General features: G+C 35.2%; 1 protein-coding gene across 2 annotated transcripts; it reads left to right on the forward strand.

The window, feature by feature from the left end:
• The first annotated feature begins 3,908 nt into the window (after nucleotides 1-3,908).
• On the forward strand, nucleotides 3,909-27,839 carry LOC100929620 (E3 ubiquitin-protein ligase DTX3L-like). Of its 2 annotated transcripts, none has more exons than XM_031944374.1 (2): nucleotides 3,909-4,102; nucleotides 23,557-27,839. In XM_031944374.1, the coding sequence occupies exon 2, from the start codon at nucleotides 23,610-23,612 to the stop codon at nucleotides 25,947-25,949; it is 2,340 nt and encodes a 779-aa protein (XP_031800234.1). In that variant the 5' UTR covers nucleotides 3,909-4,102; nucleotides 23,557-23,609; the 3' UTR covers nucleotides 25,950-27,839. The 2 variants fall into 2 exon arrangements, with proteins under 2 accessions (XP_031800234.1, XP_031800235.1); XM_031944375.1 differs by lacking the exon at nucleotides 3,909-4,102 and adding an exon at nucleotides 15,928-20,304.

The following is a 27,839-nucleotide window of genomic DNA, read 5'->3' on the forward strand; positions in this document are numbered from 1 at the left end:
GCTCAAAAAGTTATCAAACTGTACATAGAGATCTTAAAGGAGAGAAAGGGACCTGTATGTGCAAAAATGTTTGTGGCAGCCCTTTCTGTAGTGGCAAGAAACTGGAAACTGAGTAGATGCCCATCATCAGTTGGAGAATGACTGAATAAGTCTTAATATGAATGTTATGGAATATTATTGTTCTATCAGAAATGATCAGGAGGATGATTCCAGAAAGACCTGACAGATGCATATGAACTGATGCTAAGTGAAATGAGCAGAACCAGGAGATCATCGTACACAACAACAAGATAATACAATAATCAATTCTGATGGACATGACTTTTTAACAATGAAGTGATTCAGGCCAGTTCCAATGGTCTTGTGATGGAGAGAGCCATCTGCATCCAGAAAGGGGCCTGAGTGTGTATCACAACATAGTATTTTCACTTTTTTGTTGTTGTTTGCCTGCATTTTGTTTTCTTTCTCATTTTTTCCCTTTTTGATATGATTTTTCTTGTGCAGCATGATGATTGTGGAGATATGAATAGAAGAACTGCACATTTAACATAATATTAGATTTCTCTAGTATTTGACAAACCAAAAAGCCCTACCTTTTTGGGATCTAGAAGAAGGGATGACAGGAAAGGTGGGAGAAAAAAATTGGAACACAGAGTTTTGCAGGGGTGAATGTTGAAAACTATCCATGCATGTGTTTCAAAAATAAAAAGCTTTTTCAAATAAATAAATAAATGAAATTTTTAAAGGTTTTGCACAAACAAAGGAATACAACCAAGATCAGAAGGAACACAGAAAGCCGGGAAATGATATTTATTGCCAGTGTTTCTGATAAAAGCTAAAATATAGAGAGAACTGAGTCAAATTTATAAGAGTACAAGCCATTCTTCAATTGATAAATGGTCGAAAGATATGAACAGGCAGTTTTCAGATGAAGAAATTCAAGTTATTTATAGTCTTATGGGAAAGAATGATCTAAATCACTATTGATGAGAGTAAATTAAAACAACTCTGAGATATTACCTCACACCATCAAATTGGCTAATATAACAGAAAAGAAAATCATAAATGTTGGAAAATTTGGATGCTAATCAACTGTTAGTTGAGTGATGAACTGATCACATCATTTTGAGAGTGATTTGGATATGTGTTGGAGTCCAGCTCCTGTAGTGATGAAGGATGTGACATACAGGGGCCAGGCGGAGAAGTCCTGTTTATAGACTCTTCGAAGTTTATTGATCAGACATATATATATATATATATATATATATATATATATATATATATATATGTATATATATATATATATACACATCTCAAATGCTCATAGGTTTGATACAAAGTACACTCTTTGAAAATTCCTATAGCCTAACAAAATTCTACTGTGATGTAAATGATTAAACCCCTTAAGTCCCAGATCTTGGGTACTTAGACAGAGATGTGAATAGTTGAGATACGCATTAGAGTAAAGTTTATTATACCATTATCTCAGGTATCTTTCTCCCAAATACCTTTCGTCTCCTTGTAGACATTCTTTCCTGTTCTAAATTCAAAGGTTTAGCTTTTAATCCAAAGAGTAGTGTTTGCATTTTGCTTCATCGCTAGATTATTAATTTATTATATTGACAACCAGTCTCTATTATTTCAATAAGGGAGTTTGGGTGAGCTAAGTTACTATCAGACTCAAAACCTGGCCCTCTACAGATATGTGCCCCAAGAAATAAAACTGTGATACCATTTGATCCCCCAGAACCACTTCTAAATTTGTATCACAAAGAGATCATTAAAAAGGAGATAAGGACCTGCATATATAAAAATATTTAAAGCAGTTGTTTTTTTGTGTGTGGTGGCAAAGAATTGTGAAGCTATGCTCACAAGATTTAAGAAGGAAGCAAGCTGATTTCAGAAAAATCTGTAAAGACTTATATGAACTTACGTAAAGTGAAATGAACAGAAATAGGAAAACATTGTACACAATAACAGTAACATTTTGTGAGGATCGATTATGATTGACTTAACTCTTTTCAGCTATCCAAGACAATGCCAAAAGACCCATGGTGGAACATTTTATCTGCCTCCAGAGAAAGAATTGATGGAGTCTGAATGCAGATTGTAGCATAATATTTCTACTTCATTTTTTTATATTTTTCCCTTTTGTTTTGATTTTTCTTTCACAACATAACAAATAAGAATTTATGTTGTATTGAACAGATATAACCTATATCAAATTGCTTAGTGTCTTAGAAACAGGTGAGGAAAGGGAGAGAGAAAATCAAAATTTTACTTGAAAAGATGAATGTCACAAAGTGTCTTTAAATGTAATTGGAAAAAATTTAAGGCTATTAAAAACAATATTCAGCCAAAATCAAGTGTCAATGTAATTATGTATTTTTCTTGTTTTGTTAGTAATGTAGCTTTTTGTATTTGTAACTTTTTATAACATAGAACCAAGTCAGCATTCCAAATATAAACTCAATCACAGTAACTCAAGCCACACTCACACACTCAAGCCACGGTAACTATGTATTGTATCAATTCCTGGACTAGAAAAAAGAGGTGAAAACAGTCCCTGCAATAAGCAAAAAAAAAAATGTATAAATGAGCTGTCTATGGGATATGTAGGAAATAATTAATAGGGAAAGAATTCAGAAAAACTGGGAAAAGCTTCCTGTAAAAGATGGGATTTTTAGGTGGGACTTGAAGGAAGTCAGGGAACCCAAGAAGCAGAGATGAGGAAGGAGAGGAAAATGTCCAAGGTCAGAGATGGACTGTCTAGGTGGTGGAACAGCCAGAAGGCCAATGTTAAAGGACTGAAGAGTACATGGGAGTAAAGTGTAAGAAGATTGTGAACATAGGAGTAAGCTAGTTTAGGAAGGGCTTGGAATGCCAAATAGAGGATTTGTGTTTGATCCTGGAGACAATAGGGAACAAGTGGAGTTTTAGGAGAGAGAGAGAGAGAGAGAAAGAGAGAGAGAGCATGTGTGTTTGTGTGTGTGTGTGTGTGTGTGTGTGTAGGGGGGGGAGAGCTGTTGAACTTTGGAGGGGAGAAAAAAAGGGTGGTATAATCAGACCTGTGCTTTAGGATAATTCCTTTGGTGGCTGTATGTAAAATGGACTGGGGGGGGGGGGGAAGAGACCATATGAAGCATCTGAAGTAAAGGAAAATATTAGTAGAAACTCTTTACAAAAATGTAAAGTCCCCACCTTAACGAAATTGAACCAACAACCAGAGATGAACAGGTTGGGTTGGGGGAAGGAATTGACAAAGGAATTCTTGCAACTCTTTAAAGAAAAACTAACTTCAGTTTTACATAATTTATTTCATAAAATAGGGAGAAGACTCCTCTGAGAAAAATATGACTTTCAATACTAAAGCACTTGTTAAATCTTAATTAACTGATCTTCATCCCTTTGTTCTGTTAAAAAAAAAATCTTAACAATTTATTTGGCTATCCTTTAAAAAAGAAAGAAATCAATTAGCTATTTGTTTAGCCCAAATTTTCTTCATTTCTTGTTTTATTTTTCAGATTTTTTGATGTTATCTGTTTTCTTTTCCTATTTCTTTTTAATCCAGATTTTATTTATTTGTTTCTCCTTTGGGTCTGTTTTCTCTATTTTTATTTGGAAAGATAAATTGTACATAAGCATGGCTTTCCCTGAATCCTGAAAATATGGGTGTGTTGAGCCATTTTATCCGTTTATTCTAGAGATGATTTTTTTTTTCTAATACATCCTGGGTCTTTTTAAAAAAAAATTTCCAGTTCTTCCCCAGTGTCTGCTACATTGTAGGAGCTCAAGCATCATTGATTGTCTAACTGAGTTGATCAGCCGGGCCAACCCCCCCCCCCGCACTGCGTCACGATCTGCGTTCCATTGGCTGAATCAAGCCCCGTCTCCCAACGTAATGTCACAGGTCTCCTCCTTTCTGCGGTTTTTCAGCTGGGCTGGGGCATCGGAGATTCTGTGAAAAGGGGCTGCTGGCAGCTCGCGCTCCGGTCGCCTCCTGCCCCCGGATCGCCCGCGGCTCCGGTTCCAGTCGCCTCCCCGCGGATCCCCAGCATCCAGTCCCGGTTGAGGCGTCGTGGGAGTGCCCTGTGTGCGGGAGGTAAGACACCGTGGGGCGTCTCTGTTCCTCCCTTCCTTCCCTCCCCAGAATCCCTAAGGGTGTCTGCCCACACCCCAGACCTCCCTCCGGGGCCTTTTGGACTTCCCCCAAGGGTGGATCCGTAGCTGGATGTGCCCAGAGTTCTGTCTGTCTGGAGGGGTGGGGTCCTCCGGGAACACATCCAATGACACCCCCTCCCACTTCGGGCGTCTGCCTCTCTCTCCACCCTGCCCACCCCTCCACCGTCCCCACCCCTCCTCCCACTTTCCCAGCCTTTCTACTGAACGAGACCCCGAAGCGGGGACTGATGGATGATGGTGGGCAAAGATCCGGGCTACCAAACACCTCTCATTTTGGTACCTTTTCATTTCATTCATTCATTTTTTATTATTCGAGACACCACAAAATCCCGATCAAATAAGCATTCCCATACATCACACTTCAGGAAAAAAGGGATTGTCCATGCACCTGTTGATCTGTGTAGTCGATTCATAGTAAAGGTTTTTTTTTAATATTTAATAAATTTAATCTGTATTTTTTCAAAGCTGCCATTGTTTCTTTCTGGCCTTCTCCTTTGTTTAGTTTTTTTTTTTTTTTTTAAGATGCCTTTTAAGATGTCTTCCTCCCTCCCCCCTTTTCCTTCTCCCTCCCTCTCTTCTCCACCTGCTCCTCCCTCCACCTAATTAAAAACAGAGAAGAAAGAAAAAAGCCTTTTTTTAAAAAAAAAAGATATGTATAGTCAAGAAAAACAATTCTCCACTTTAGCTATGTCTGAAAATGTGTCATTTCCTCACCTGTCACAATATGGATTTCATACTCCATTATGGATCTTTTAGGATTTTAATTGGCCATTGCATTGATCTGGTTTTTTTTTAAGCCTTTCACAAGGGCAAAACCCACCTCTTCTAGGCCCACTGAACTGGATGCAGAGATAATACAGCTTTATGAAGCCATCCAAATATTGGCAACTCCCTATCTTAAACACTTAAAAATGCAAAAAAGGATGATTCTTATATAAGAGATCTAACCAAAATGGGCAGGGTAATTCTCTTATTTTAAAGATTTTTTAAAATTTCTTTTTTGCAGGCCTTTGTCATTTCCTCCCCACAACAACAATAATGATGACAAAACCCTCAAATAAAGCTGTATATTCCAGTAAAACCAATTCCCATCTTGATCATGTTCAAATAGGCAGGTATTCTGGATTTTCAGTCCAAAACCTCTCTGAAAGGAGGTGGGTAGCATGATTCATCTACAATCCACTGGACTGCATTAATTAGGGTTCTAAAGGCTTTAAACATTCTTTCTGTATAATGTTGTAATTGTGCAAGTTATTCTAATTCTCACTTCAATGTGTGGCAGATTTGCTTTTTGGGTTTTTTTTGGTTTGTTTTTTGGGTTTGTTTGGTTTTTTTTGTTTTGTTTTTTGTTTTTTGTTTTTTTTTTTGCTGAAGCAATTGGGGTGAAGTTGATTTGTCCAGGGTCACACAGCTAGGAAGTGTTAAGTGTCTGAGATCAAATTTGAACTCAGGCAGGTCCTCCTGAATTCAGGGCTGGTGCTCTAGCCACTGTGCCAATCTGTGGCAGATCTTAAGAGTTCTTCCCAGTTTCCTATGAAACCGTCCACTTCTTATGGCACAATAAAATGTAATCCTGTCATTATATTCACAGACCACAGTTTATTTAGTTATTTCACCATGGGTGGACACTCCCTTAATTTCCAATTTAGGGTTATTTCAAAAAGCACTCCTATGGTATGTGTAGGTTCTTTCCCTATTTCTTTGCTCATTATGTGGTCCAAGTCCACTGATGTGTCAGTTGGGCCACAATTTAGTAACTTTGGGGACCCAATTACAAATTATTTCTCAGTATGTGTGGACCACTTTACATCTCTAGCAATGTTTTCTCTGTGCCTATTTTCTGCAGCTTTTGAAACATTTGTCATTTTGTTCATTAACAGTCAGAAGATATTTAAGATCTACTATATACCAGCCACTATGGTAAGCACTAGGGATACCCAAACTAAAAAAGCCAAACACAGTCCCTGTCTCAAGAGTTTACAATACAATGGAGGAAAATAACACACAAAAGAAAACTAAGAAGTGTGTGTAAAGGGGGAGGGGTGTGTGTGTGTGTGTGTGTCATTTTTCAGTTTTTGCCAGCCTGTTTGATGGCTAAGAGGTGGAATCTCAAAATTGCTTAATTTACATTTCACTAGTTATGGGAGCCTTATATCATATAGTTTTTGATTGCTGAGATTTCTTCCTTTGAAGCCCATCTCCTCTTCCTAGCCTTTAACCATTTATGTATTGGTGAATAGATTTTAGTTTGATAAAAAAAATTTGAAGCAATTCCATATATATATGGAATTGCTTCAAATTTATCTGTATATGTATATATGTACATACACACACATGTAAACTCTTTAATAGAGAAGTTTGCACAATTTTTTCCTTATTGACCTGTTTCCCTTCTCCTTTTAATTCCATAAGATTTCTTTATGCAAAAGCTTTTTCAATTTATACAATTGAAATTATTCATTTTCTTTTCTGTGATTGTCTGTAGAGCTTATTGGCTCCAAACCTCTTTCCTTACCTGTGATGTGAAAGGTGATTTCTCCTCTAATTTTTCCATACCAAAATGGCCTTGCTCTCTTTGCCATAGTGGTGGACACCTCAGCCTTTTTAGAATGCTACAAGATGTGAATGATGTTGTCACATGTATTTCGATGGGACAAAATACATATTGATAGTCAAAAACAAAAGGTATTCCCCATTCAATTCTGGATTGAAAAATCTCAAAATTTCTGTCATGATAGAGGACACTTGCCTCAACCTGTGAATGTCTAGGGGGTTATACACTATATATTCACCCCATGATGAATGGGATGAATCCTCATTATATACTCATTATAGCATTAAATGTGTATGTAGTGAACTGGGCACCCTCTCCTAACCCAGGGGTAGAAATGTGATGAAGTGAATACCTCTATTATACCTGTGTCTCTTTTTATTTAAGAATGATGCAATCCCCACGAATACCCTCAGGCTCTTGGATTGAACAGTTGAAAAGAATGGTAAAAGATAGTTGTATTTCTCTCAAAGAGCCAGCCTTCCTGATGGATTATTGGTAATATACAAAAATGATGAATATTTGTCTGGGTATATTTTTTATTATGCTATATGACTGAAGGTGTTCATTTTTTAATAGTTTTTTAATTTGATTTCTTAAATAAACCACCATATTATGCACACAAAGTTGTTTTTCTTTGCCAGTGCTTATTTCATTTTAAAATGTTTAATTGTCTTATTTCTATGCCTTGGTACTTTTTGTCATTTTAAGGAAGTTTCCTGTTATTCCTATGCTTTTCTATTTGTTTGTTTTCAAATAGAAATTGGTATTGTATTTTATCAAAACCTTTTTCAGCATCTATTGCCATTCCTGGCATAAATGTAGCCTGATCATAGTGTGTATTACCTTGTACTGCTAATGTTTTATTGAAAGTTTTCTTTCTTTCTTTTTTTTTTTTTCTGAGGCAATTGGGATTAAGTGACTTGCCTAGGGTCTCACAGCTAGTAAGTATTAAATGTCTGAGGCCGGATTTGAACTCAGGTTCTCCTGATTTCAGGGCCAGTGCTCTATCCACTGTGCCATCTAGCTGCCCCGAAAGTTTTCTTATCAATAAATATTATCAAAATTGGACTATGGTTTTCTCTTTTTGAATCCCTGTATTTAGTTACAAAGATCATATCTGTGTCATAGAAGGGATTTTGTAGCATCCCATTTTTACCTCTTTTCTTCAAATAGTTTATGTAGAATTGGAATTAATTGTTGTTTAAATGTTTGGGAGAAATCACTTTTTTTGATGAATTTAAAAAAATCAACATTCGTTTTTTATTTTCAATTCTGAATACTCTACATCCCTACATTCCCTCCCTACTCATTGAGAAATGCAAGCAATATGATATCAATTACAAACAGTATATTTTTGTTTTAGTCATGCTGCAAAATAAGAAGCAAGAAAAATAAAGAAAATGAAAAAATATGCTTCAATCTGTACTGAGAGTTGATCATTTCTCTCTTTGGAAGTGATCAAGAGTGATTTAGAGAATTTTTATGTGCCTATTAATAGCTTTGATTTCTTCTTCTGAATACTTCTTGTTAATATCAGTTGAAGAATGGTTTGTATTTTTAAATCATTTGCCTTAATGGCTTTATCCATATTTCTGACAGGTAAATTTTTCCCTGCTCTCCTAGTTTATTTTTAATGATTATTGCTTTATTTTAAAATATGGCACTGCTCAGCAGCCATTCTTCACATTTTTTCCAATGTTTTCCTTAGTATTCTTGACCCCTCATTCATCCAGATGAATTTTGTTAATTTTTTCCTATCTTTATAAAATAGTTTTTGGTAATTGGATTGGCATGGCATTGAATATCTAAATTGATTTAGACAAAACTGTCATTTTTATGATATTGACTTGGCCTATCCATGAGCAATTAATATTTCTCCAATAGTTTAGATCTATATTTATGTGAAAGGTGTTTTGTAATTGGGTTCATATACTTCTTAGTTTTGTCTTGCAGATAGACTCTCAAGTATAAATGGAAGTTTCCTTTCTAGTTTTTCCTATAGATTTTTGTGGGGAGAGGGGATATAGAAATAAAGTTAATTTTTGTTGATTTATTTTATATTCTAAAACCTTGCTGAAGTTATTTCATTATAAAATAATGGTGGGGAAATTGAACATCCTTTTTTCCTTCCTGTCATTAAAGACAAGATTCTAGTTTCCCCTTTGTGTATTATGTTTACTTTTAGTTTTAGATAGATACTTTTGGGAGAATTTTTAAAATTATCTAAGCTTATACTTTGTATGGGTTTTATTATTTATAAGTATTGCACTTTCTCCCCAAATTTCTTGAGATAATCGTGTGGTTTTGGATTTTTTTATAGGATTGTATTAATTTTTTTTTCCTAATGTGAACCATTCTTGCTTTGCATATATAAATCCAACTTGATCATAATGAATGATTTCTTGGATACATTGCTGTAGTTTGTTGACTGGTTTTTATTTAAAAATCTTGAATCAATCTTCATTAATGAAACTGATTTGTAGATGGCTTATATTTTATTCTTCTTTGCTTTATGTATTTGTCATAAAATTATTCTGGTGTAAAATGCTTTTTCAATATGTGAGAATAATTTTTTTGTTTGGGCACTAATTGTTCTTTGAAAATTTGCTAGAATTATCCTGTGAATCACTGAAGTCCAGGAGTTGTTCTCCCTCCTCACCTTTACATCCTTTATATATAACTTTATTTCTTTTTCAGAGAGATTTCATTATTTAGGAAGTCTATTTGATCCTTTGATAGTTGAGTATTAAATATTTTTTAAAATAGTCCTCTATTTTATTTTTTCTTAATTTTGGTTAGTCTAAATGTGCATAATAAGTTATGATTAATATTTTAATTTCTTATAATTTTGTTGTGATTTGCCCTGTTTCTTTTCTAATTTGTTGATTTGATTTGATGCCTGCAGATTAATTGGTAAATGTAAAGTTTTATTAATTATATTTTAATTACATTTGTCTAGTTTTGTTAACCTATTCTTTTTTAAATTAAGAAAAAAATTTTTGACAAGGCAGTCAGGTTTAAGTGACTTGCCCAGAGTCACACAGCTAGTGAGTGTTAAGTGTCTAAGGCTGAATTTGAACTCAAATCCCCCTGACTTCAATGCCAATGTCATCTGGCTACAGCAATTTTGTTAACCTTTTCAAAGAACCAATTTTTAGTTTCATTTATCATTTCTAAAGGGTTTTTTGGTTTCTACTTTATCTATTTCTCTTCTAATTTTTATTACCTCCCCATTTTTGCTTATTTTCGATATGTTTATTTGGTGGACTTTTAATTTTAAAGTACATATTCAGTTCATTAATCCTCTCTTTTTCTATTATGTGAATTTCTATTTATAGGAATATATTTTTTCATATATTTTCCAGGGCTGCTTTAGACATATACTAGAAATTTTCATGTGTTCTTTTAATTATTACCAATTTTTTTTTTTACAGATTTATTAGTTTCTATGATTTTTTTTCATTAACCCATTCATTGTTTAGGATTTCATGATTAAGTTTTCATTAGGCTCTGTGTTTTTGTTTCTGCTTCCTAAACGAATGACTATTTTTATTGTACATGATATATTAACTATCTCTTTATTTTTACATTGGTTTGCTGTATTTCTGTTCCTAATACTTGATCAGTTTTTATAAAAATTACACATAGAGCTGACAAATATTTCATTTCTTTTGCAGTCACATTTAGAAGGTGCTTATAAGTCTTTCAGCTCCAGTTTCCCCAGAAATTTGTTTAATTCCCTATTTTGTCTTTTGTTTCTAGAAAACCAGGAGAGGGGCATTCCCGTATACTGGCATTATTGTCTCATTTTTTTGTGTTTTCTCATAGTTCAGTTAATCTTTCCCTTATGAATTTGGATGCTAAAGTAATTAAGAATATAATTTTATTGTTTATTGTGATTTGTTGCCTATTGTTCCTTTCATCAAAATATACTTTTCTTGTTTGTGTCTTTTCATTTTTTGAATACTTGTTTTTGTATTGTCTGACAGCATGGTTGAAAGTCCTGCTTTTTTTGGATTTATTTTATGTATAATACAAGTGTTTTCTGTAATTACTATTTTTATTCTGTGTATGTCTTAGTTTTTTAAATGTTGTTTCTTATCAGGCACAGACAAATCTATGATTCTTAAATTATGATTCCCCCATACATCTACTATAAACACAAAATAATATCTCTTCAAGTCTTGTAAATTAAATTGTTTTAAAGGTAAAATTTTTTCTTAAAAATTTGGACTTTAGGAACATTCCTACTGGCCCCAGAATAAATTCATGACGGAGAAACAGAGAGAATTTAGAACTCAATTTAAAAAGAATGTTAAAAATTGTTTTTACATATAATTGGGAGAAATAAAATATTATTAAAAACAGAAAAAAGTGGGAATGGAATCTTAGATTATCAAATTTGCAATTAGTTTCCACTTCAGGAATATCATGCTTATTCCAGGATAAAATCATGACCAGAAATATCAGACCCCTGGAGATTTCATCAGCTTAGGTACTCAACAGTTTTTAAGAATCCTAAATTGACTCTATTTCTTTGTTGCTAATCAGAATTATAGCAAAACAAACAAAAACAAAGTTTCTTTCAGAACCTACCTTGGAGAGTTCAGACCTTTTGCCCTATGTGGTTAAGATTCAAAGAAGATTCTGCTTCCTCCAGAATGGGGAAAATTAATATTATGCTCTATTATTTAACAACAAATATTGCCAATCAGAGTAATATCATATGCAAATGAAGAAAGTATGGAGTAGTTTATCAGATTTGTGGATAAGGAAATTTATAAAAATACAAGTCATTCCCTAATTGATAAATGTTCAAAGGATATGAACAGGCAGCTTTTAGACAAATCAGTCATATAAATAAAATGCTCTAAATCACTATTGGTCAGAGAAATGCAAATTAAAACACCTCTGAGGTATCATCTCACACCCATCAGGAGGGGCTAATATGAAGCAAATGGAAAATGTTAGATGTTGGATGGGTTGTGGGAAAACTGGGACATTAATGCATTGTTGGTGGAATTGTGAATCTATTGGGCCGTTTGGGAGAGCAATTTGAAACTGGGAGAAATGCTGAAAAGTTGTTTCCACAGTACTGCAAGCTTTGAGGTAGTGTGGGATAGTGGGTACCACTGATGAAGCGGCTCTCACAATGTGAGAGGTTAGGATTCACAGAACAATTAAATGATCAATAGAAGCCTTGAATAAACAAGGAATTGGGGGGCTAGGAAGTCACAAGTAGATTCAGACAATCAGAATCTTGTGGTTTTGAGAAAACCACAAACTTAAGATAATAGCCCATCCAGCTCCAATTAGTTGGGATCAATGACAGGACTTGACCCAATCACTACTGCCTGCTTAATAGGCTAATTGAATATTAAACAACACACCCCATAGGAGGAGTTTTCCACCATTTTTGAAAATGGAATGTATGATGGGGGGGGTGTATTTTAGGACATATTAAGGGGAAACATGTAGTCGGCATATCAGAAAGATTGTAACCTGGATGAAATGGACCGATCCATTCTCTGAAGAGAGGGGATGGACCACACTAGCAATTATTAAGGTTCTCCCACTTCTGTACTCAGCACTTTTTTTCAAAGAGGAGTGGGGCTCTCTTCTGGACAGAAACATTAAGATGATTCCTTAAGATTCTTCTTTAATAAATTTTCTTCAATATTTGATTTTCAGTGTCAAGAGTGTATTTCTAACAAAACTATACCCAAAGGGCTATTAAACACTGAATACCCTTTGATCCAGCAGTACTACTACTAGGTCTGTATCCCAAAGAGATCATGAAAAAGAGAAAAGGATATATTTCTACAAAATGGCTAAGAATCGGAAATACAATGTGATGCCCATTATTTGGAGAGCTAAACAAAGCTGTGGTGTGTGATTGTAATGGAATATTATTGTCTATAAGAAATAAGCAGAATGATTTCAGAAAAAAATCTGGAAAGGCTTATGTGAACTGATGTTGAGTGAAGTGAGTAGAACTGGGAGAATATTGTACACAGTAACAGCAATATTGTTGAATGAAACAATGTCAGTGACTTAGCTAGTCTCAGAAATACAATAATCCAATATAATACCAAAGGACTAATGATGAAGCATACTGTCCAATTCCAGAAAAAGAATTGATATTGACTGAATACAGACCAAGCATGGTATTTTTTTCTACTTTCTTTCACTTTTTTCTCTTAATAAAGTCTTCTTGGACAAAATAACTAACATGGAAATATTTTACATAACTGTACATGTATAGCCGATATCTGCTTACTATCTAAGGGAGAGGGAGTAGAGGGAAGGGTAGAATTTGGAAGTCAAAATTTACATAAAAATGGTAAAAAAAAATTTTTTTAAAGAAAAAAGGAGAGTTATACAAAATGAGTATTTATGGTTCATATGTAATTTCATCTCTAATATTTTACAAGATGAAGTAGAAAATATGGCCACCATCAACTACCATTTTTTTTCATTTATGTTTATTTCATATTTTAATTTTTCCCCAGTTACATTTAAAACAATTTTTTACATTTGTTTTTAACACTTTGAATTCTAGTTTCTCTCCCTGATCCTTACTTCCAGCCCCCATTTAGAAAGCATATGGGAAGTCATGCAAAACATTTCCATAAAAGTCATCCATTACCATTTTTTCCATGGAGTTTCCTATAGCCTGGTGTATGGAAGTTTGGGAAATACTGTTCTACACAAAGAAAGGGAAAGAATAAAATTGAAACAACTAAAGACCACATTGCTATGAGAGTAATGTGCATTCACTGGCTCACCTAAAAGAAAATATTACTATATAATCCATCTCAGCACCTATTTTGTCAAAACCCTCTAGTTCAAAAGACACTCAGTCTGAACTGTAGGTGTGATTATTTAATCACTGCTAACCCCTGGGGTATTTATTTGTTAACCTGGGACCCTTACCTTTTTTTATTTTTTTACTGATAAGCAAGAACCATCTTGGGCCCTTCTTTGGTGGTGGCCAGGGAGTAATCTGTGGGTGCTGGATCATAATTTACATGGTTCTGATTTTCTAGACAAGATTCCTGGAGGCACCTGATGTCCATCAAGCAATTATCTTTTAATTGTCAGAGAAGGGCATGATCAACCATACCTGAAGACCAACCCACTTTCCCCAGCTAAGTATAAAGTAATAGGTAGGAGTTGAGGTAACTCTTAACCCACCTCCTTATGTTTACCAGTCTGGATTGTCTTATCTTTGCCTGGGCAGTTCCAAGCAATGTACTACAATGTAACTACACCTAGGTTTAAAAGACCTTGTGAGCCTTCACTTGGGCTTTTTGGTCATTGAGAGGTCACTGACCCTTTTTTTGTTGTTGCTAGTCTTAATAAATTAATCATGCTCTCAACTGTGACTTTTTGACTGAGATGGCCAGTGTAACAATTTATGTGTTACTGTTAATATAATTTTTCTTTTTCTGGAGAAAACTGTGTCTCAGCATCCCTTTGTTGCAATTTACTCATCATGGTTTTGAGGGCTCCCCAATTTCCTTTAGCAGAACCTTGCCCTTCTTTGACCCTTTGTGATATTTTCCACAAAAGGAATTCTCTGCCAAGAACTTGTGTCTGAATGGACTATTCCTCTGAAAACACAAGATCTTCTCCAGGCAAGGAGGTAAGAACACCATTGGAAATAACATTATATTAAAAAGTTGTAACTTTGGATGTATATTTGAGGGGAAAATGGCAATGAAAACCCGGGTATCATGCCTGTGGCCAATCCTTTGAAGGAATTTTATTGCCTTCAAGGATTCCAAATAGGATCGGGAAGGTAATTGATTTCCTTGAAAGAATTTTGTAATTTTTGTTGTTATTCCAAGCCTGAAGGAATGAGGAAAGTCCTATCTTTCTACCCCAGATGTGATATCATGTGTTTTCATCAGTGCCCTTCAAAATTTGGAGAATTAAAGGGACATGTTGAAATATTTCATTCTGGCCCCCTAGCTGTGCTAAGGAATAACCAAAAGGAGAGGAAATTGATTTCTATCCCACTGTTGTCATAAAAGGGACTGTTGTTTTTGTGTATGAGTATGAGTGGACATAAGGCTTTCCTCCCTCTTGGTCTAACCCAGTTTCATTTCGTACCAAAAGCACTGACATAATCCATGGGTTTTTCCTTAGCCATTAATTAATCCTCAATTCTGATGCTAAAAAACTGATATCCAATTTTTTGACAACTTGAACAATCAGAAAGGAATTCCTGCCAGGGTCTCATGAAACATGATTAGATCCATAATTGAGCATCCAACCTGTGGCAAGGTTGTTCATCTAAGCGTGTGGTCCTTCAGGCAGGTTTCTTGAAATTATTCAAACCTTAAGCAGAGAATTCTGGAAGATTTTCTTCACAAATATTTTCCCTACGTTTCAAATTGGTTTAGTGAAAAACTCATTTTAACCAGAATAGATGTTTTTTCCTGATAAGAAGTAAAATCCAAAGGTAACCTATTGAACCCTCAAATTAAGAGCTAGAGAGAAAACCTCACATTCATTATCTTTGAGTGTATGTGTGTTTCACAGATTCTCCCTAATCGTATTTAAGAATTTTATATGAATGCATACATTTACATATATAAATACAAAGGAGGGGAAAAAAAGGGAGAGGGAATGTTAGAATAAGCAAAAATAATATGCCAGCAGAAGCTCCTCAAAGCAAGGGATAAGGGAAACCTCCCAACTGAGGCAGAAATGACAAAAAAAAAATTAAGCTTTGCAATATCTGGTTTAAAACAGAAAAATTTAGCTGGTGAATTTAATTATCATAAGCTGAATGATTTAAAAACAGTTTTAGTATATAGAAAACAAAACAGACTATTGCTATTTGTGGAATGAATTAAATGATCTTTTAAATAAATTTAAATCATCTGATGACATTTTTCCTCTTTAAGACGTTGTAAGTCATAATTTAAGGGGGTGATAGTTTTTTATTAATATATTGTTTTTTCTCAATTATATCTAAAAACAATTTTAACCTTCATATTTTTATAATTTTGAATTCCAAATTTTCTTCTACCTTCCTTCACCTTTCACATCATTGAGAAGGCAAGTAATTTGATAACGGTTACATGTGCAGTCATGCAAAGCATTTTTATATTAGTCATGTGAAAGAAAACATGAATAAAAGAATTAAGAAAAATAAAAATAGTTTTAAAAAACAGTATGTTTCAATTTGCATTCAGATTCTGTAAATTCTTTCTCTGGAGATATAGTATTTTCCATCATAAGATTTTTGAAATTGTCTTGGATTCTACATGTGTGTGCCTTTTCTCCAGTTGTAATGCATGTCTCATGGAATTGTGATATTGTTTTGGTTAACAGGGTTAGGATGTGATGAGAAAAAGTGACTCAGACTGGCCAGATGCAGGGTTGCTTTCCAATATGGGACCCCTTTATGTCCCAGCTGTATTAGATCTCTGGTTTGGGGGTTTTCATCTTAGACTCCTATCTCTTTCAGCTGAATGCCATATCACAAGAGAAATCAAGTTGTCCATGTTTAAGGGGTAAAAGATAAGGCCTTTTATTTTTAAAAGGGTATTCCAGGTGATGCAAATTCGAATGTCCAGTCTGGCTATTTTGGTTGGATGTTAATGGTTTTCTTAGTGAGGATAGGATTGGGCTACTGCATTACAGATTTTGGTTGTTGCTAGCTGGAAGACTTGGTCAAATAGAGTTCTGGCTCTCTTTATAGGTATTGTTGACCTGAGTAATGGTCAAAGAAGACTTGGGTGAGCCCAAATCTGTGTGGTCCAGCCAAGGTACAGTAAAAGATGGCTCACCTGATATTTTTACTTATCCAAACAAAAAAAAATTAATAAATAGAAAGTATAAATTGCAAATATAAAATTTTAGGCATCGTTGTTGTTGCGTGTATGTGTGTTCCCTATGGGTAATAAAGCCCAAGATGACTTTATCCCCACTCCCAAGAGTACTGCCATGGGCCAAATGGTACAACTACATGATTTTCAAAACCTGCAGGTATCTGGAAAAAAGTTAAAATATCTAGAATTCCAGTCAAATGCACATCTTAAACTTCATTTGTAGATATATAACCTAGGCAAAGATGAAAACTTTCAGTGCTGTTAAGAGAGTCCTTGGAATGGTAATTGCCCTCTGTGTCATAGGTTAAAGAATAGAGAGAAAATTTCTCTTTTTCTTTTTCCCTCTCCCTCCATCCCTTTCTGACTGTGCATACTAAAGGAACAGGAGAGAAGCAGAGGTGGAAAAACAGTAAGGCAAAAATTATTTGGGATATAATTGATAAAAGAAGTGTCAGGTCAGAATATGCAAGAAGAAGATACAATTTTAATAATTTCTTAGTATATATATATATATATATATATATATATATATATATATGCAATAGAAAACATGGCTTCTCTGATGATACATAGCAAGGAAGGCAAAACTAACATGCCGTACCAGTATGTTTGTGTTTCCTATGTTTGTGTCTCTCAAAAGTCTGTAATTATCTTCCTGGAGTTTGTTTATAAGGGAAAACTTTGTAAGCAAAGCTGTGTCTTGTTAGGCTAGGTTTTTAGAAAGATTCTGTTCTCTTCCTTTATTTTTCTGAATGAGTTCTTTCCACTACCCTCTACAGTTATACAGCTGTGAAAGGGAGATCTTAATAAGTCATTGTGTTTAACAACAATATAGGCTAAAATTATAAAAGAAATACAGTGGAGTGAATATAGTTTGGAATATGGATGAAATGTAGTATTTGAGTAAGGAAGAGTTGTATAATCAAAATAATTGGTTTGGAAGATTTGGAAAGACAAATAAAGGCTAGTAAGAAAATATGAAAGGTAGATAAGAAAATTGGGGAACAAATTCTGTCCTGGGTTCCGAGTGCTCTTGTGTCAGCTTCAGAAGGATTAAGCATCTTGAACATGTTTGATTGTGTTGAAAGAAAAGAGTTGAAAAAGTTAAGTGGGAAAGTTGTGTTTCATGTGTTTATCTTATTGAAAACTATAATAACAAAAAGTTGATGTTTGTTTCTCTATTAACTTCCAAATCAATTATAAAAAAATGGGAATAAAATTATAAGTAGTGGGTTCTTTCTGAGATTATAGAATCTAGATTTGAACTAAATTAAAATGTGCCCTTAAGTATGATAATTGGGGTAGATTAAGATCTAATGTCACACTGCCTCTTTTACAATCTTTAGCAGTGGATTGGCTGGAAATAGTGGAACCCATAATATGAAATGTTTAGAATAAATACATTGTGCAAAATACAGTATTACATAAATTATGAATTGAGGCTCATTACCATTTGGAAAATAGATTTAGTTATAATCAAATTTATTCTGGCCTTATTTTAAGTGAAATATGTCTCTTCTAATATGTTTATGATGCATCAGAATTTATTATGCCATTTGACATTAAGAGTAATGGGGAAAATGCATGGATCTGAAATTTTAGCTAATTTAGGTGACTGTAAGAATTAACTCAAGAACTGTCCATACATATGTTTTGAAAAATAAAAAGCTTTAATAAAAAAAATCAAAGAAAAAAAATTCCTTGAGGTCAGGGATTATTTGACTTTGTTATTCTCCAGGCAAGCATAATGCCTCTACCTAATAGATATTTAATAAATGCTTATTGATTGGTTAAAAAAAATTCTTCTGCTATCCATAAAAAAAAGAAAGTTAACTCAGTTTATTAATCTGTAAGGGGATAATAACAGCACCTATCTCCCAGAGTTGTGAGGATCACATGATTATAAAACACTTACCACAATGCCTACCATAGCTCAAGCACTACATGAATGCTACTTATTGTTATTTCTTTAGTTAAATGTAATTGCTTGATACATGATACTTATTACAGAATGTGATTGGAATACAGTACCAATGAGGATAAAAAATTATTTTCTGTGGAAGGTAATTAGGAAATGCATTTAACTGAATTCAGATCACTGTTAATGGGTGTGTTTCAAGTCTCAAATACATACTATTGTTTATGGCATTTTATGCTTGTAAATTTTCTTATATTGTGAAGTTGTTAACCTGATGTATCGATTATGCTGTTAGAAGAACAACTTTTCATGATTTGGATGTTGTCAACTGGATTGGAACTGGCCTCTAATCTGTGGGTGGCTAAAGCCACACAAAACAGGCTGGAGACGGGAGAATCAGGACACAAACAGAAGTTTAATTAATTTTAGATTGAAAAAAAATGCTACCTGCAGGTGAAAGTCCACCTCCTAAAAGAAAGGCTTAACCCGGATAATGCTGGAACCACTTATAGGAAAGGGGTGGGCCTACAACAGAAGCATTCTTAGATCTGGAATCTCCAGATAGTCCTCGAAGCTGGCCTTTCTTGGAAATATACAGGTGTTCTTGGGTCCTCTGTAAATATTCATTGTCTCAAGCTTTAGGGGATCATGGCCAACCTACAGGGTATAGAACCACAGTCATGTGACAGGGGCAAGAGGGCAGTACCTATCAATAACAAGGAATAGGAATTGTGAACATGCGATGGACGGCCATGGGAAATAAGGGGAGCTACCTCAGTGAACACCTGATGTGGTCCAAGCAAAACATTTTGCCAAAGATGATATCATCCTGAGCTTAAAGAATTATTGTTACACCAAGCCCGGGTCACAGCCTGCTTGCTAGGCCTTAGCTTTGGAAAACAGATTATGGCCAAAACATTTTGACAATGTTTTTAGAATATAAATTGAACAACTAAGAGAAGGTGAAAAAAATTGTTTGAAAACTGTTATTTTTTATCAGTCCTGCTAATGCTGTTTTATAATGTTTGGTAATGCAATTTACAAAACTGGGCATTTCCATCTTTGCCTATTGTTCAAAGGAAGTTACAACTAATAGCATTTGGTGATCGCTTTTGAAAGTTGTAAGAATGTCATTTGGGATTATGTTATAATGTTAAACCCTAGCAAGTATTTTCATAGGTACTTTAAAAGGGAAATTTTCTCATTGATTAATGTGTGAGAAACAACAAAGAAAAGACCTTGTAGACTCTTCTTATATTGTAAACTTGACAGATTCTTGGAAACCATCTATGTATGGAAGGTTGTCAGCTCTGTAAAAAGAACTTGTTGTGGGTTATGGAATGCCTAAAAAATGAAATTGTCTTACTTAGAATTTACAAGTTTGTGTATAATATAGAAGTGATTTCTAATCATCAATCCTTATTACCAGGATGTGTCTAAATTCAAGAAGAAGAAGAAAAAAAGAAAAAAGAAGTGAAGACTGTTAAGTGAAATCTCTCACGTATGTGTAAATCCTGGTAAATTTTTATTGATTATTGCAACTTCATGAGCATAAAAAACAACTGTGTAGCCCTAATCTGTGATTAGTAAGACTTGTCATTTGAGATAAAAAGCTTTTGGGACTATAACTGATACTGTTTTGAGTTTTGAATTCAGGTATAATTGTCTGATGGATCATTAAATCAGTAATCCACCATTTGAAAGAAATGCCACAAACTACTCAGGGAGTGTAACCCTGAACTGTTAAAGGTGGAGGTGTGTATCTGGGAAAAAGCCATGAAGACAAGCTTGCCTAGCCTAAGGTAGGATCCTTCTGGCTAAGTTTCTCTATTGTATTACTTCCTTTTGAACAGGAATGTTTCCTACCTGGCAATTCCTGAGTCTGGCTATGAGGTGGAATTATTACTGCATGATTGCTTGTCAAATTTGACTCAACTCTGACTTTTATCTGAAGTCAAAAAGACTGAAGGATGCTTTATTCTGCTGTCTTTGTATGGAATCATTAAGGAACAGTTGTGATGCTGGCTTTTTTACAGAAAATTTTTATAATCAGAGCAAGTGGTCAATAGAAGATAGCACAATACAAGTATGTAAAATCTTACTACTGTCAGTCTAAAGGTGTAGTCATTCCATATCCCAGACAACTAAGTAATTTAGTACTTGGGCACTTACATAATCATGATAAGATTAATTCCCTGTGATAAGATCATTCTTTCTGAATGCTACGGGGAAATTAGACAAGGGTAAAGGAAACCTGTGAAACAAAGATACAAACAAAATATTAAATCATTATCCCATAAGCTAATACATAGAACATACTTTAGCTACTATATGATCTGATTTATTCAGTCTGGGATTGAAGTCCTTTCTATATCCTAAACGACTTAGGAAATAAATATTTGATCTTGTCATCTGCCTATTACTAGATATATATTTCTGTATAAAATGAGGTCTTTAAATGTTTCAAAATAATGTAAGAACAATTGAGTGTTTTTGCAACAGTTATGGGATCAAGCTATTACTTAAAATGAAATCAGAAACATCTTCATTGTGGTTTGGAAGAAATTGATTTTAATGTAATCAGTCCTCCTAGAGGAGAGTAACTTATGGAACAATTTGTGTTAGACAAATGGAAAAATTCAACTTTATTTAAGATTCTTAATTAATGTAGAAATAATACTTGTTACCTGTCATAAAAGCATGTTTGATTATTTGAACTTATTGGAAATACATTGTCATGAACTTGATTACCGAAGAGTATCTCCACATGCTATCCCAAGACTTTTGCAACAATGGACGTTAACTTGATAATTTTTATGAAAATTCAGTTATCATAGGTCATATTAACAAAAGTGTTTTCTAATACATGTTTTTACTTGAGGAATGGATCCTTATCTATCCCTACTCTTCCTAAAGGGAAAATTGAATAATTGAATTGGAGTTAAATTAAAATTTTATTTAAATTTAAATTTGGAGTATTGAAGTAATACTTAAAATAAAAATTGTGAAGCAAAAAAAACTGAATAAAAGATAAAGGAAACAACAAGATCAAATGGGTAGATGTAATATGGAAGGTTTTAAGAGTTCTGCCTTCTGTGGTATTTAAAATACTTAGTTTCTATTTGAATGTCTTACATATATCATTTTAACAGTAACCTTTTAGCTTGTTAACGATGTTTATGTCAGATACGGAAGTTAGATAAAACTAGAAACAGTACGGCTATTTATGAACCTAAATTCTCTGAAATTTCAGGTGAATTATGAGTTCCTAATTTGATGTTCCCCTTATAGCTCTGTTACTGATTTGATCAGAACTACGAAGGTTGAACTGTTTTCTATCATATTTAATAGCTGTTAGAGAAGTAAAGTTTGTGACTAGTATTGAAATCTGTCTTGTAAAAGCTTTCAGCAAAAATGTCTAAGGAATATTTACAGTTAACTTGCATCCAGAAAGGAAGTCCATTGAAGTGGTGCCCCAGAGGATATGATATTTTTCACACTGCCCCAGGAAGAGATATGCCAGGGATTGGTTGACTGTATGGTATGGCTGAGGTCCAAGATGAAATATCTTGACTGAATGGATATTGGGAAGGGTTACTAAACTGCAGGGAGACAATATTTGGTAATATTGATATCCATTATTTTACTCCTTTGGTTTTTATTTCTATATCTGTATATTAAGTCCTCTTGATTTTCTTGTTGTATGATTTTCCCCTCTGAATTAGTAGTCCCTGATTTTGAACATTTTTACTATGACTTATAGTGTGCTTTTTTGTTGTTCTGGTTCTGATCTTACATTGTAATTAGAACTATTCTGTGCCCAAGATCTCTTGCTAGTTTTCTGTCAATTGACCATTATCTTTGTGAAATGTTTCTTTCTCTTGTCTCCAGAGACCCTTCCTGGGTAATATCTACTGGAATGTTTTGCTAAAAGTCACTGATACACCCAGGGTTTTCTTTGAGTGATGGGAGCAAGAGGGGGAAATTAAAGGGTCCCCCGAACTTGTCTTCTTAAGTTGCCATATTTTGCGGAAACACTGGACATGTCAATGATGCCCACTCTTAGCTGACACTATAGATTTCATTCCAAACTCAAATCCCTGTGTTCTTTAGAGTTGGAAGCCACCAGTCAGTTTGCACCAGATTAAGAAACTGTTTTTACAACTGGGACCCTTATAGATGATCAGAACATCTCATCTTCATGATCCAGCACTTTCCAAGGGAAAAGAATGCTCTTTTTGCTATTTTTTGTATTCCTGATTTCTCCTCTCCTTTGAGAGGGGATTGATCTTTTCACCCTTCCATATGACTTCCTCCTTTCCCTGTAGCTTAAATATCAAAGCTTTCCCTGCATTCCCAGGTTCCTTAGTATAGGAAGTTCCCATATTCAAATGCCTTCCTCTAATAAATCCAATTGCAGTGCATGTCACATGGACTTGTGATGTTGTTTTTGGTTAACACTGTGCATAATATGCTGATTATTTTTCTGGTTTTATTGATATTTCACTTTGCTATTGATTTGATTTGACTTGATTTTTACAAAACCTCTTCTTTTTAATCATATTAGCTAAAAGTTTATCCATTTCATTAGCCTTTTCAAAGAACTAACCTTTGGTTTTAATTATAATTTCTTTAGAGTATTTTTGTCTTCAATTTATCTCATTCTCCTATATTTTAAAAATATATTTGTGCTTATTTTAAGCTTATTTATTTGTCGACTGATTTTTTACAATAAATATTTTCATTTACATTCTTATTATCTATGTTAATATGTTTGTAAAGATATGATTTTTTTCTTGCCTTAAGATGGCTTTGTTTACATCCTGCAAATTGTTGTATGTTTCATAATCAGAACCATCAACACCATTCTTTTAAATAACTATATTTTTTAAAAAATTATTCTTTGAAATTCTCATTATTTAGGATTTCAGTTTTTAAGTTGCCATTTGTTTCTGTCTTATATTTGTGATGTCAGAACCAATTACCATTTTTATTAAGCTATGGTCTGGGCAGAGAGGTGCCCTTCTCACTCATCTTCCCCCTCTGCTTCCCAGTTTCTCCCTCCAGAGCCCAGTGAACAAACATCACAACCTTGGCTCTTCAAATCATGAGTTCCTACTCTGCCCTGATGGCCACTGGCAGCACTGTCCACAGCCCGAAGTACCGGGTTCTAGTCCGGGTGTCTGAGAACTGCCCTAGAATGGAGAGGAAGCTGCAAAAGTATTTCCAGAACCCATGGAGATCCGGAGGAGGCAAGTGCAAAGTCAAACTTGGTCCTACAGAAGGCACTTTCTGGGTAGAGTTTTACAAAAAACAAGCCAAGGAAGGAGTGATAGCAAAAAGAGATCACTCTGTGGTTGTCAATGATACATCACACGTGGATGTCTTCATAGAATCAAGCGAAAACCCAGAAGAGAACAACACTTTGGAGATAAGTCAGCCTGCCCCTCAGACTCAGCCACTCCCAGATGAAGTTCCATGTGAGAAGCACCCAGAAGAAGAAGGTGCTGCTGCGAGCTCCTCTAATTCCTTCATTCAAAAGGTATTTCTTTATGTGGAGGCCCAGCTGAACTTCAAGCTTTCTACAGAGCAAAGAGAGAGAATCATTAACCTCTGCCCAAATGTCAAAATAGAGAGAGGACAAGATGGAATCGAGAAAGTGATTGGTGACTACCAAGATATTGAAAAAATTTATCAATTCTTAAATGAGAAGATCCTGGGAAATGACGAGAAAGAAGATTTTTCCTTCTCGGCCTCGGCAAGAGAAGTCGAGCACATTATGTCAGATGACAGTGATGATCCTATCCTTCAATCAAACCCCACACAGACAGCAGAAGAGTCAGACCTTATTACAGTTCCTTCGCATCTGTATGAATATTTTAAATATTTCTTTGCCGAAACTCTAGACAGGATAGAAAGTGAGCATCAAGTACGTATCAACAGTACTCTGGTGTATCCTACAGGCAATGTGTGCTTAGAATTTGAGCCAGCTAAGTCAGGGGACAGGAAGGGAGCTCAAGAAGCTTTTACCAGAGCATTTCAGAGGGAAATGCAGAATGTGTCCCGTCAGGATGTTCATTTCACAGATAGTAAGCTGGCATTTGATGTCCAAAAAACACTGACTGACATGTTTCAAAACCTCCACGTTAAAGCAGAAGGCAAAGTCTTAATGCTCTGGGGAAATCCACAAGATATCTTAGGAGCTCAACATTTCATTGAAGCAAACTTCTCCCGCACACAACCTGAGGAAATGATGGCTTCCCAGAACATGATGAGGAATGGAATTGAGGTTGATACCGCTCATTGGCGTCTTCTGTGTCAAGAACTCGCAGAAATAGAGAAAACATATGACACTGCAATGGAATTGGTGAACAATCCCCAAACTCAGAAAACCTTCATTGTATTTAAACCAAAAGACAAAGGCTTAGACCTCTCTGCACATGCTTATGAAGATTTCCTTGATGTCTTTCAGATGCTTTCATCTCAGATTGTCAAAGAAGTAGTGGACCTGAAGTCATTCAACCAAGAGAGAAAATTTTGGCCTGAAAAGGCATTCTTTGAAGACTTTGAAAGAAAGCACCCCCATGTAAACTTGGAGTGGAATGGACAAGAACTGACATTGGCTGGCTTGCCCAAGTACCTTGCAGAAGCAGTGAAATATATTAAAAGATATTTTGGTATTGAAGATCCTGCCCCGCAGAGAGGGCTAGGTTTTTCCTTTGGAGGGAATTGGAATAGATTCTCCAAGTCCCCCTTGGACAACATTGTTGATGATTTCAGAATGGCTTTACCTGACATCGAGGGATTGCCTAGCTATGGGGACTTAGGGAGAGAGGAGAAGGAGAGAGAAGAGGAAGAGGAAGAAGACGAAGAAGAGGAGGAGGAAGAAGAGGAGGAGGAGGAATGTGTCATCTGTATGGAAGTCATTCATTACAAAGAAGTCCTCCCAAAGTGCAAGCATGCGTTCTGTGGCCCTTGTATCCGAGAGGCCATGAAACATAAGCCAGTGTGCCCTGTCTGCCAGACCTCCTATGGCATTCTGAAAGGAAATCAGCCAGATGGAACAATGACAACGTCCTACAGGACATCTTCGCTTCCAGGTTACAATTCCTATGGCACTATCGTGATTCATTATGACATGCGGGGAGGCATCCAGACAGAAGAGCATCCCAACCCAGGAAAACGCTATGAAGGAACAAGACGGGTGGCGTACTTGCCCAATAATGAAGAAGGACGGCAGGTCTTACATCTCCTCAGAAGAGCTTTTGACCAAAGGCTGATTTTCACAGTGGGACAGTCTCGCACATCTGGAGTCAAGGATGTGATCACCTGGAATGATATTCACCACAAAACTCTACAATTCGGTGGGCCGGAAAACTTTGGTTACCCCGATCCCAGCTATCTGCAACGAGTCAAACTGGAACTGAAGGCAAAAGGAATCGAGTAAGAATGCTGACTTCAAGGATGCCTAGAAAGCTGAGCTTACAAAAGCTGTAGCTATGGATAAGAATCAAAACAGTCATTTAAATATGTGTGTGTGTGAATCAGAAAAATAAGAGAATTTAAGAAAAAATTAATTTGCTTCAGAGCAAGTAAAAAGAACTGATACCTGCTAGCTTGTCTAATTTCTTGGAGTATTTGGTTTTTTTTCCTTTTTCTTAAACTGAGAGCCCAGTAGAAATGTCCAAATTGTCTTAGTGAGAACCCAAAGTGTAACTACTCCATGCTTTGCTGCTTGTCTTCATTTTGCCATTACCAGGGATATGGAAGTTAAGGAATCTTCTATTGCACCCTTTGCAGGAGGTGATGACTGACTCTCAAGTGCATTCACATTATTTATGCTAAACTGTTGGTGGCCTCGGGATTCCCCAGAGTTTGCTCCCATCTAACTGGAATGGTAGCCAGGAACATTAAAAAGACTGGAAGACATCTTGAAGAAAATTGGTCTCTAAATACTTATGAAGTATCTGTCCCTGGAGCTCTGGCAAATTTAATGTAAATCAAGGAGTGGGGAACGATATTTTCATATCCAATAAAGTCCAGTGACATCCAATTAGAAACTTCCATTTGTCATTCAGAGTTCCTTAGAAGCTTTCTCCTTCCTTTATTCTACCACTATGGACTCTGATTCTGTCATGCAGGCCTCTGATTTTCCTTGCAAAAGAAACTCCATCTCTCTGGATTGTACAGCTTTACTGAATATTCTTGGACTTGCCTTCCTTAATTCCACCTACTGCATTTCCTGACTTCTTTCATGCCCTACCTAAAATCCCATCTTCTACATGAAGCCTCTGCCAAACCTTACTAGTGACTTTCCTCTGTGGATTCTCTCCAAATTGGTCTATATATAGCTTGTTTATGCATAGTTGTTTGCATAGTGTCTTTCCCCTTAGAATATGAGCTGTTTGAGAGCAGAGACTGTCTTTTGTCTTTCTGTTGTATCCCTAGAACTTAGTATAGTGCCTAGCATTTAGTAGGAATTTGTTAAATACTAGTTAACTATGTGCAGACTCATTAACTTGACTGAGAATCAGAATCTCCAGATTAATTGGCATTGACTTTTGTGATGCCCTGGTTCTCTTATTCTTTTGGGGGGTCCACCTAGTGGCAATTCCTCTATTTGTTTGCCCTTAGTGAAAACACATCCATACCCAAATATTTTCTGATGTATATCCTCTAAAAAATTATCTACTCAATTTGCCATTATCATAGATACCCCCTCACAAGTGTAGTGTTAGGGCAATAGATAAAATGCCCATTCATCTCTGTGTAAATGCAGCTTTTGTATTTGCTACAAAAACTAAGCAAAAATATTAGGAGCTTACATATTGACTCCTTTAGCATTGCTTGAGAAATGAAATAGAACTCATGGTTGAGAGAGGTTCCTTTCCCATTGACAAATAATTATTGGTGACAATGCAACACCTTATTGCCATAGAGCAACTATTGTTCAAATGATCTTGAGTTGGAGGTTCTCTAAATAATTTAATCATCTAAATCTGACTCTATGCTTATGTTAGGAGAGGCATGTTAGGGAGGTTAATGACTGTGTCAGATGCTTCTAATAAAGTCAAAACTGTCTTGTGATCAGAAAAAAAGTTATGATTGTAAAGAATTTATTAACTATTTCTGTGTTTTTCCATTTGTTGGCGATATTTCTGTGCCCTAAAGTGACGTGGTCAATTTTTGCAAAAGTTCCATGTGCTACTGTGAAATATGTATATTCTTTTGCACTCGCATTTAGAATATACCAGATGTCTTTCTGATATATATTCTCCAATTTGTTCAGTTCCTTGTTTTGTTTTTGTTTATTATTCTATTAAAATCATTCCAAACT

This window comes from Sarcophilus harrisii, chromosome X, assembly GCF_902635505.1.
Source record: "Sarcophilus harrisii chromosome X, mSarHar1.11, whole genome shotgun sequence".
NCBI classification, from domain to species: Eukaryota; Metazoa; Chordata; class Mammalia; order Dasyuromorphia; family Dasyuridae; genus Sarcophilus; species Sarcophilus harrisii.

Coding starts and splice junctions, on each gene's coding strand:
- LOC100929620 (XM_031944374.1), top strand. CDS start 23,610: ATGAGTTCCTACTCTGCCCTGATGGCCACTGGCAGCACTGTCCACAGC.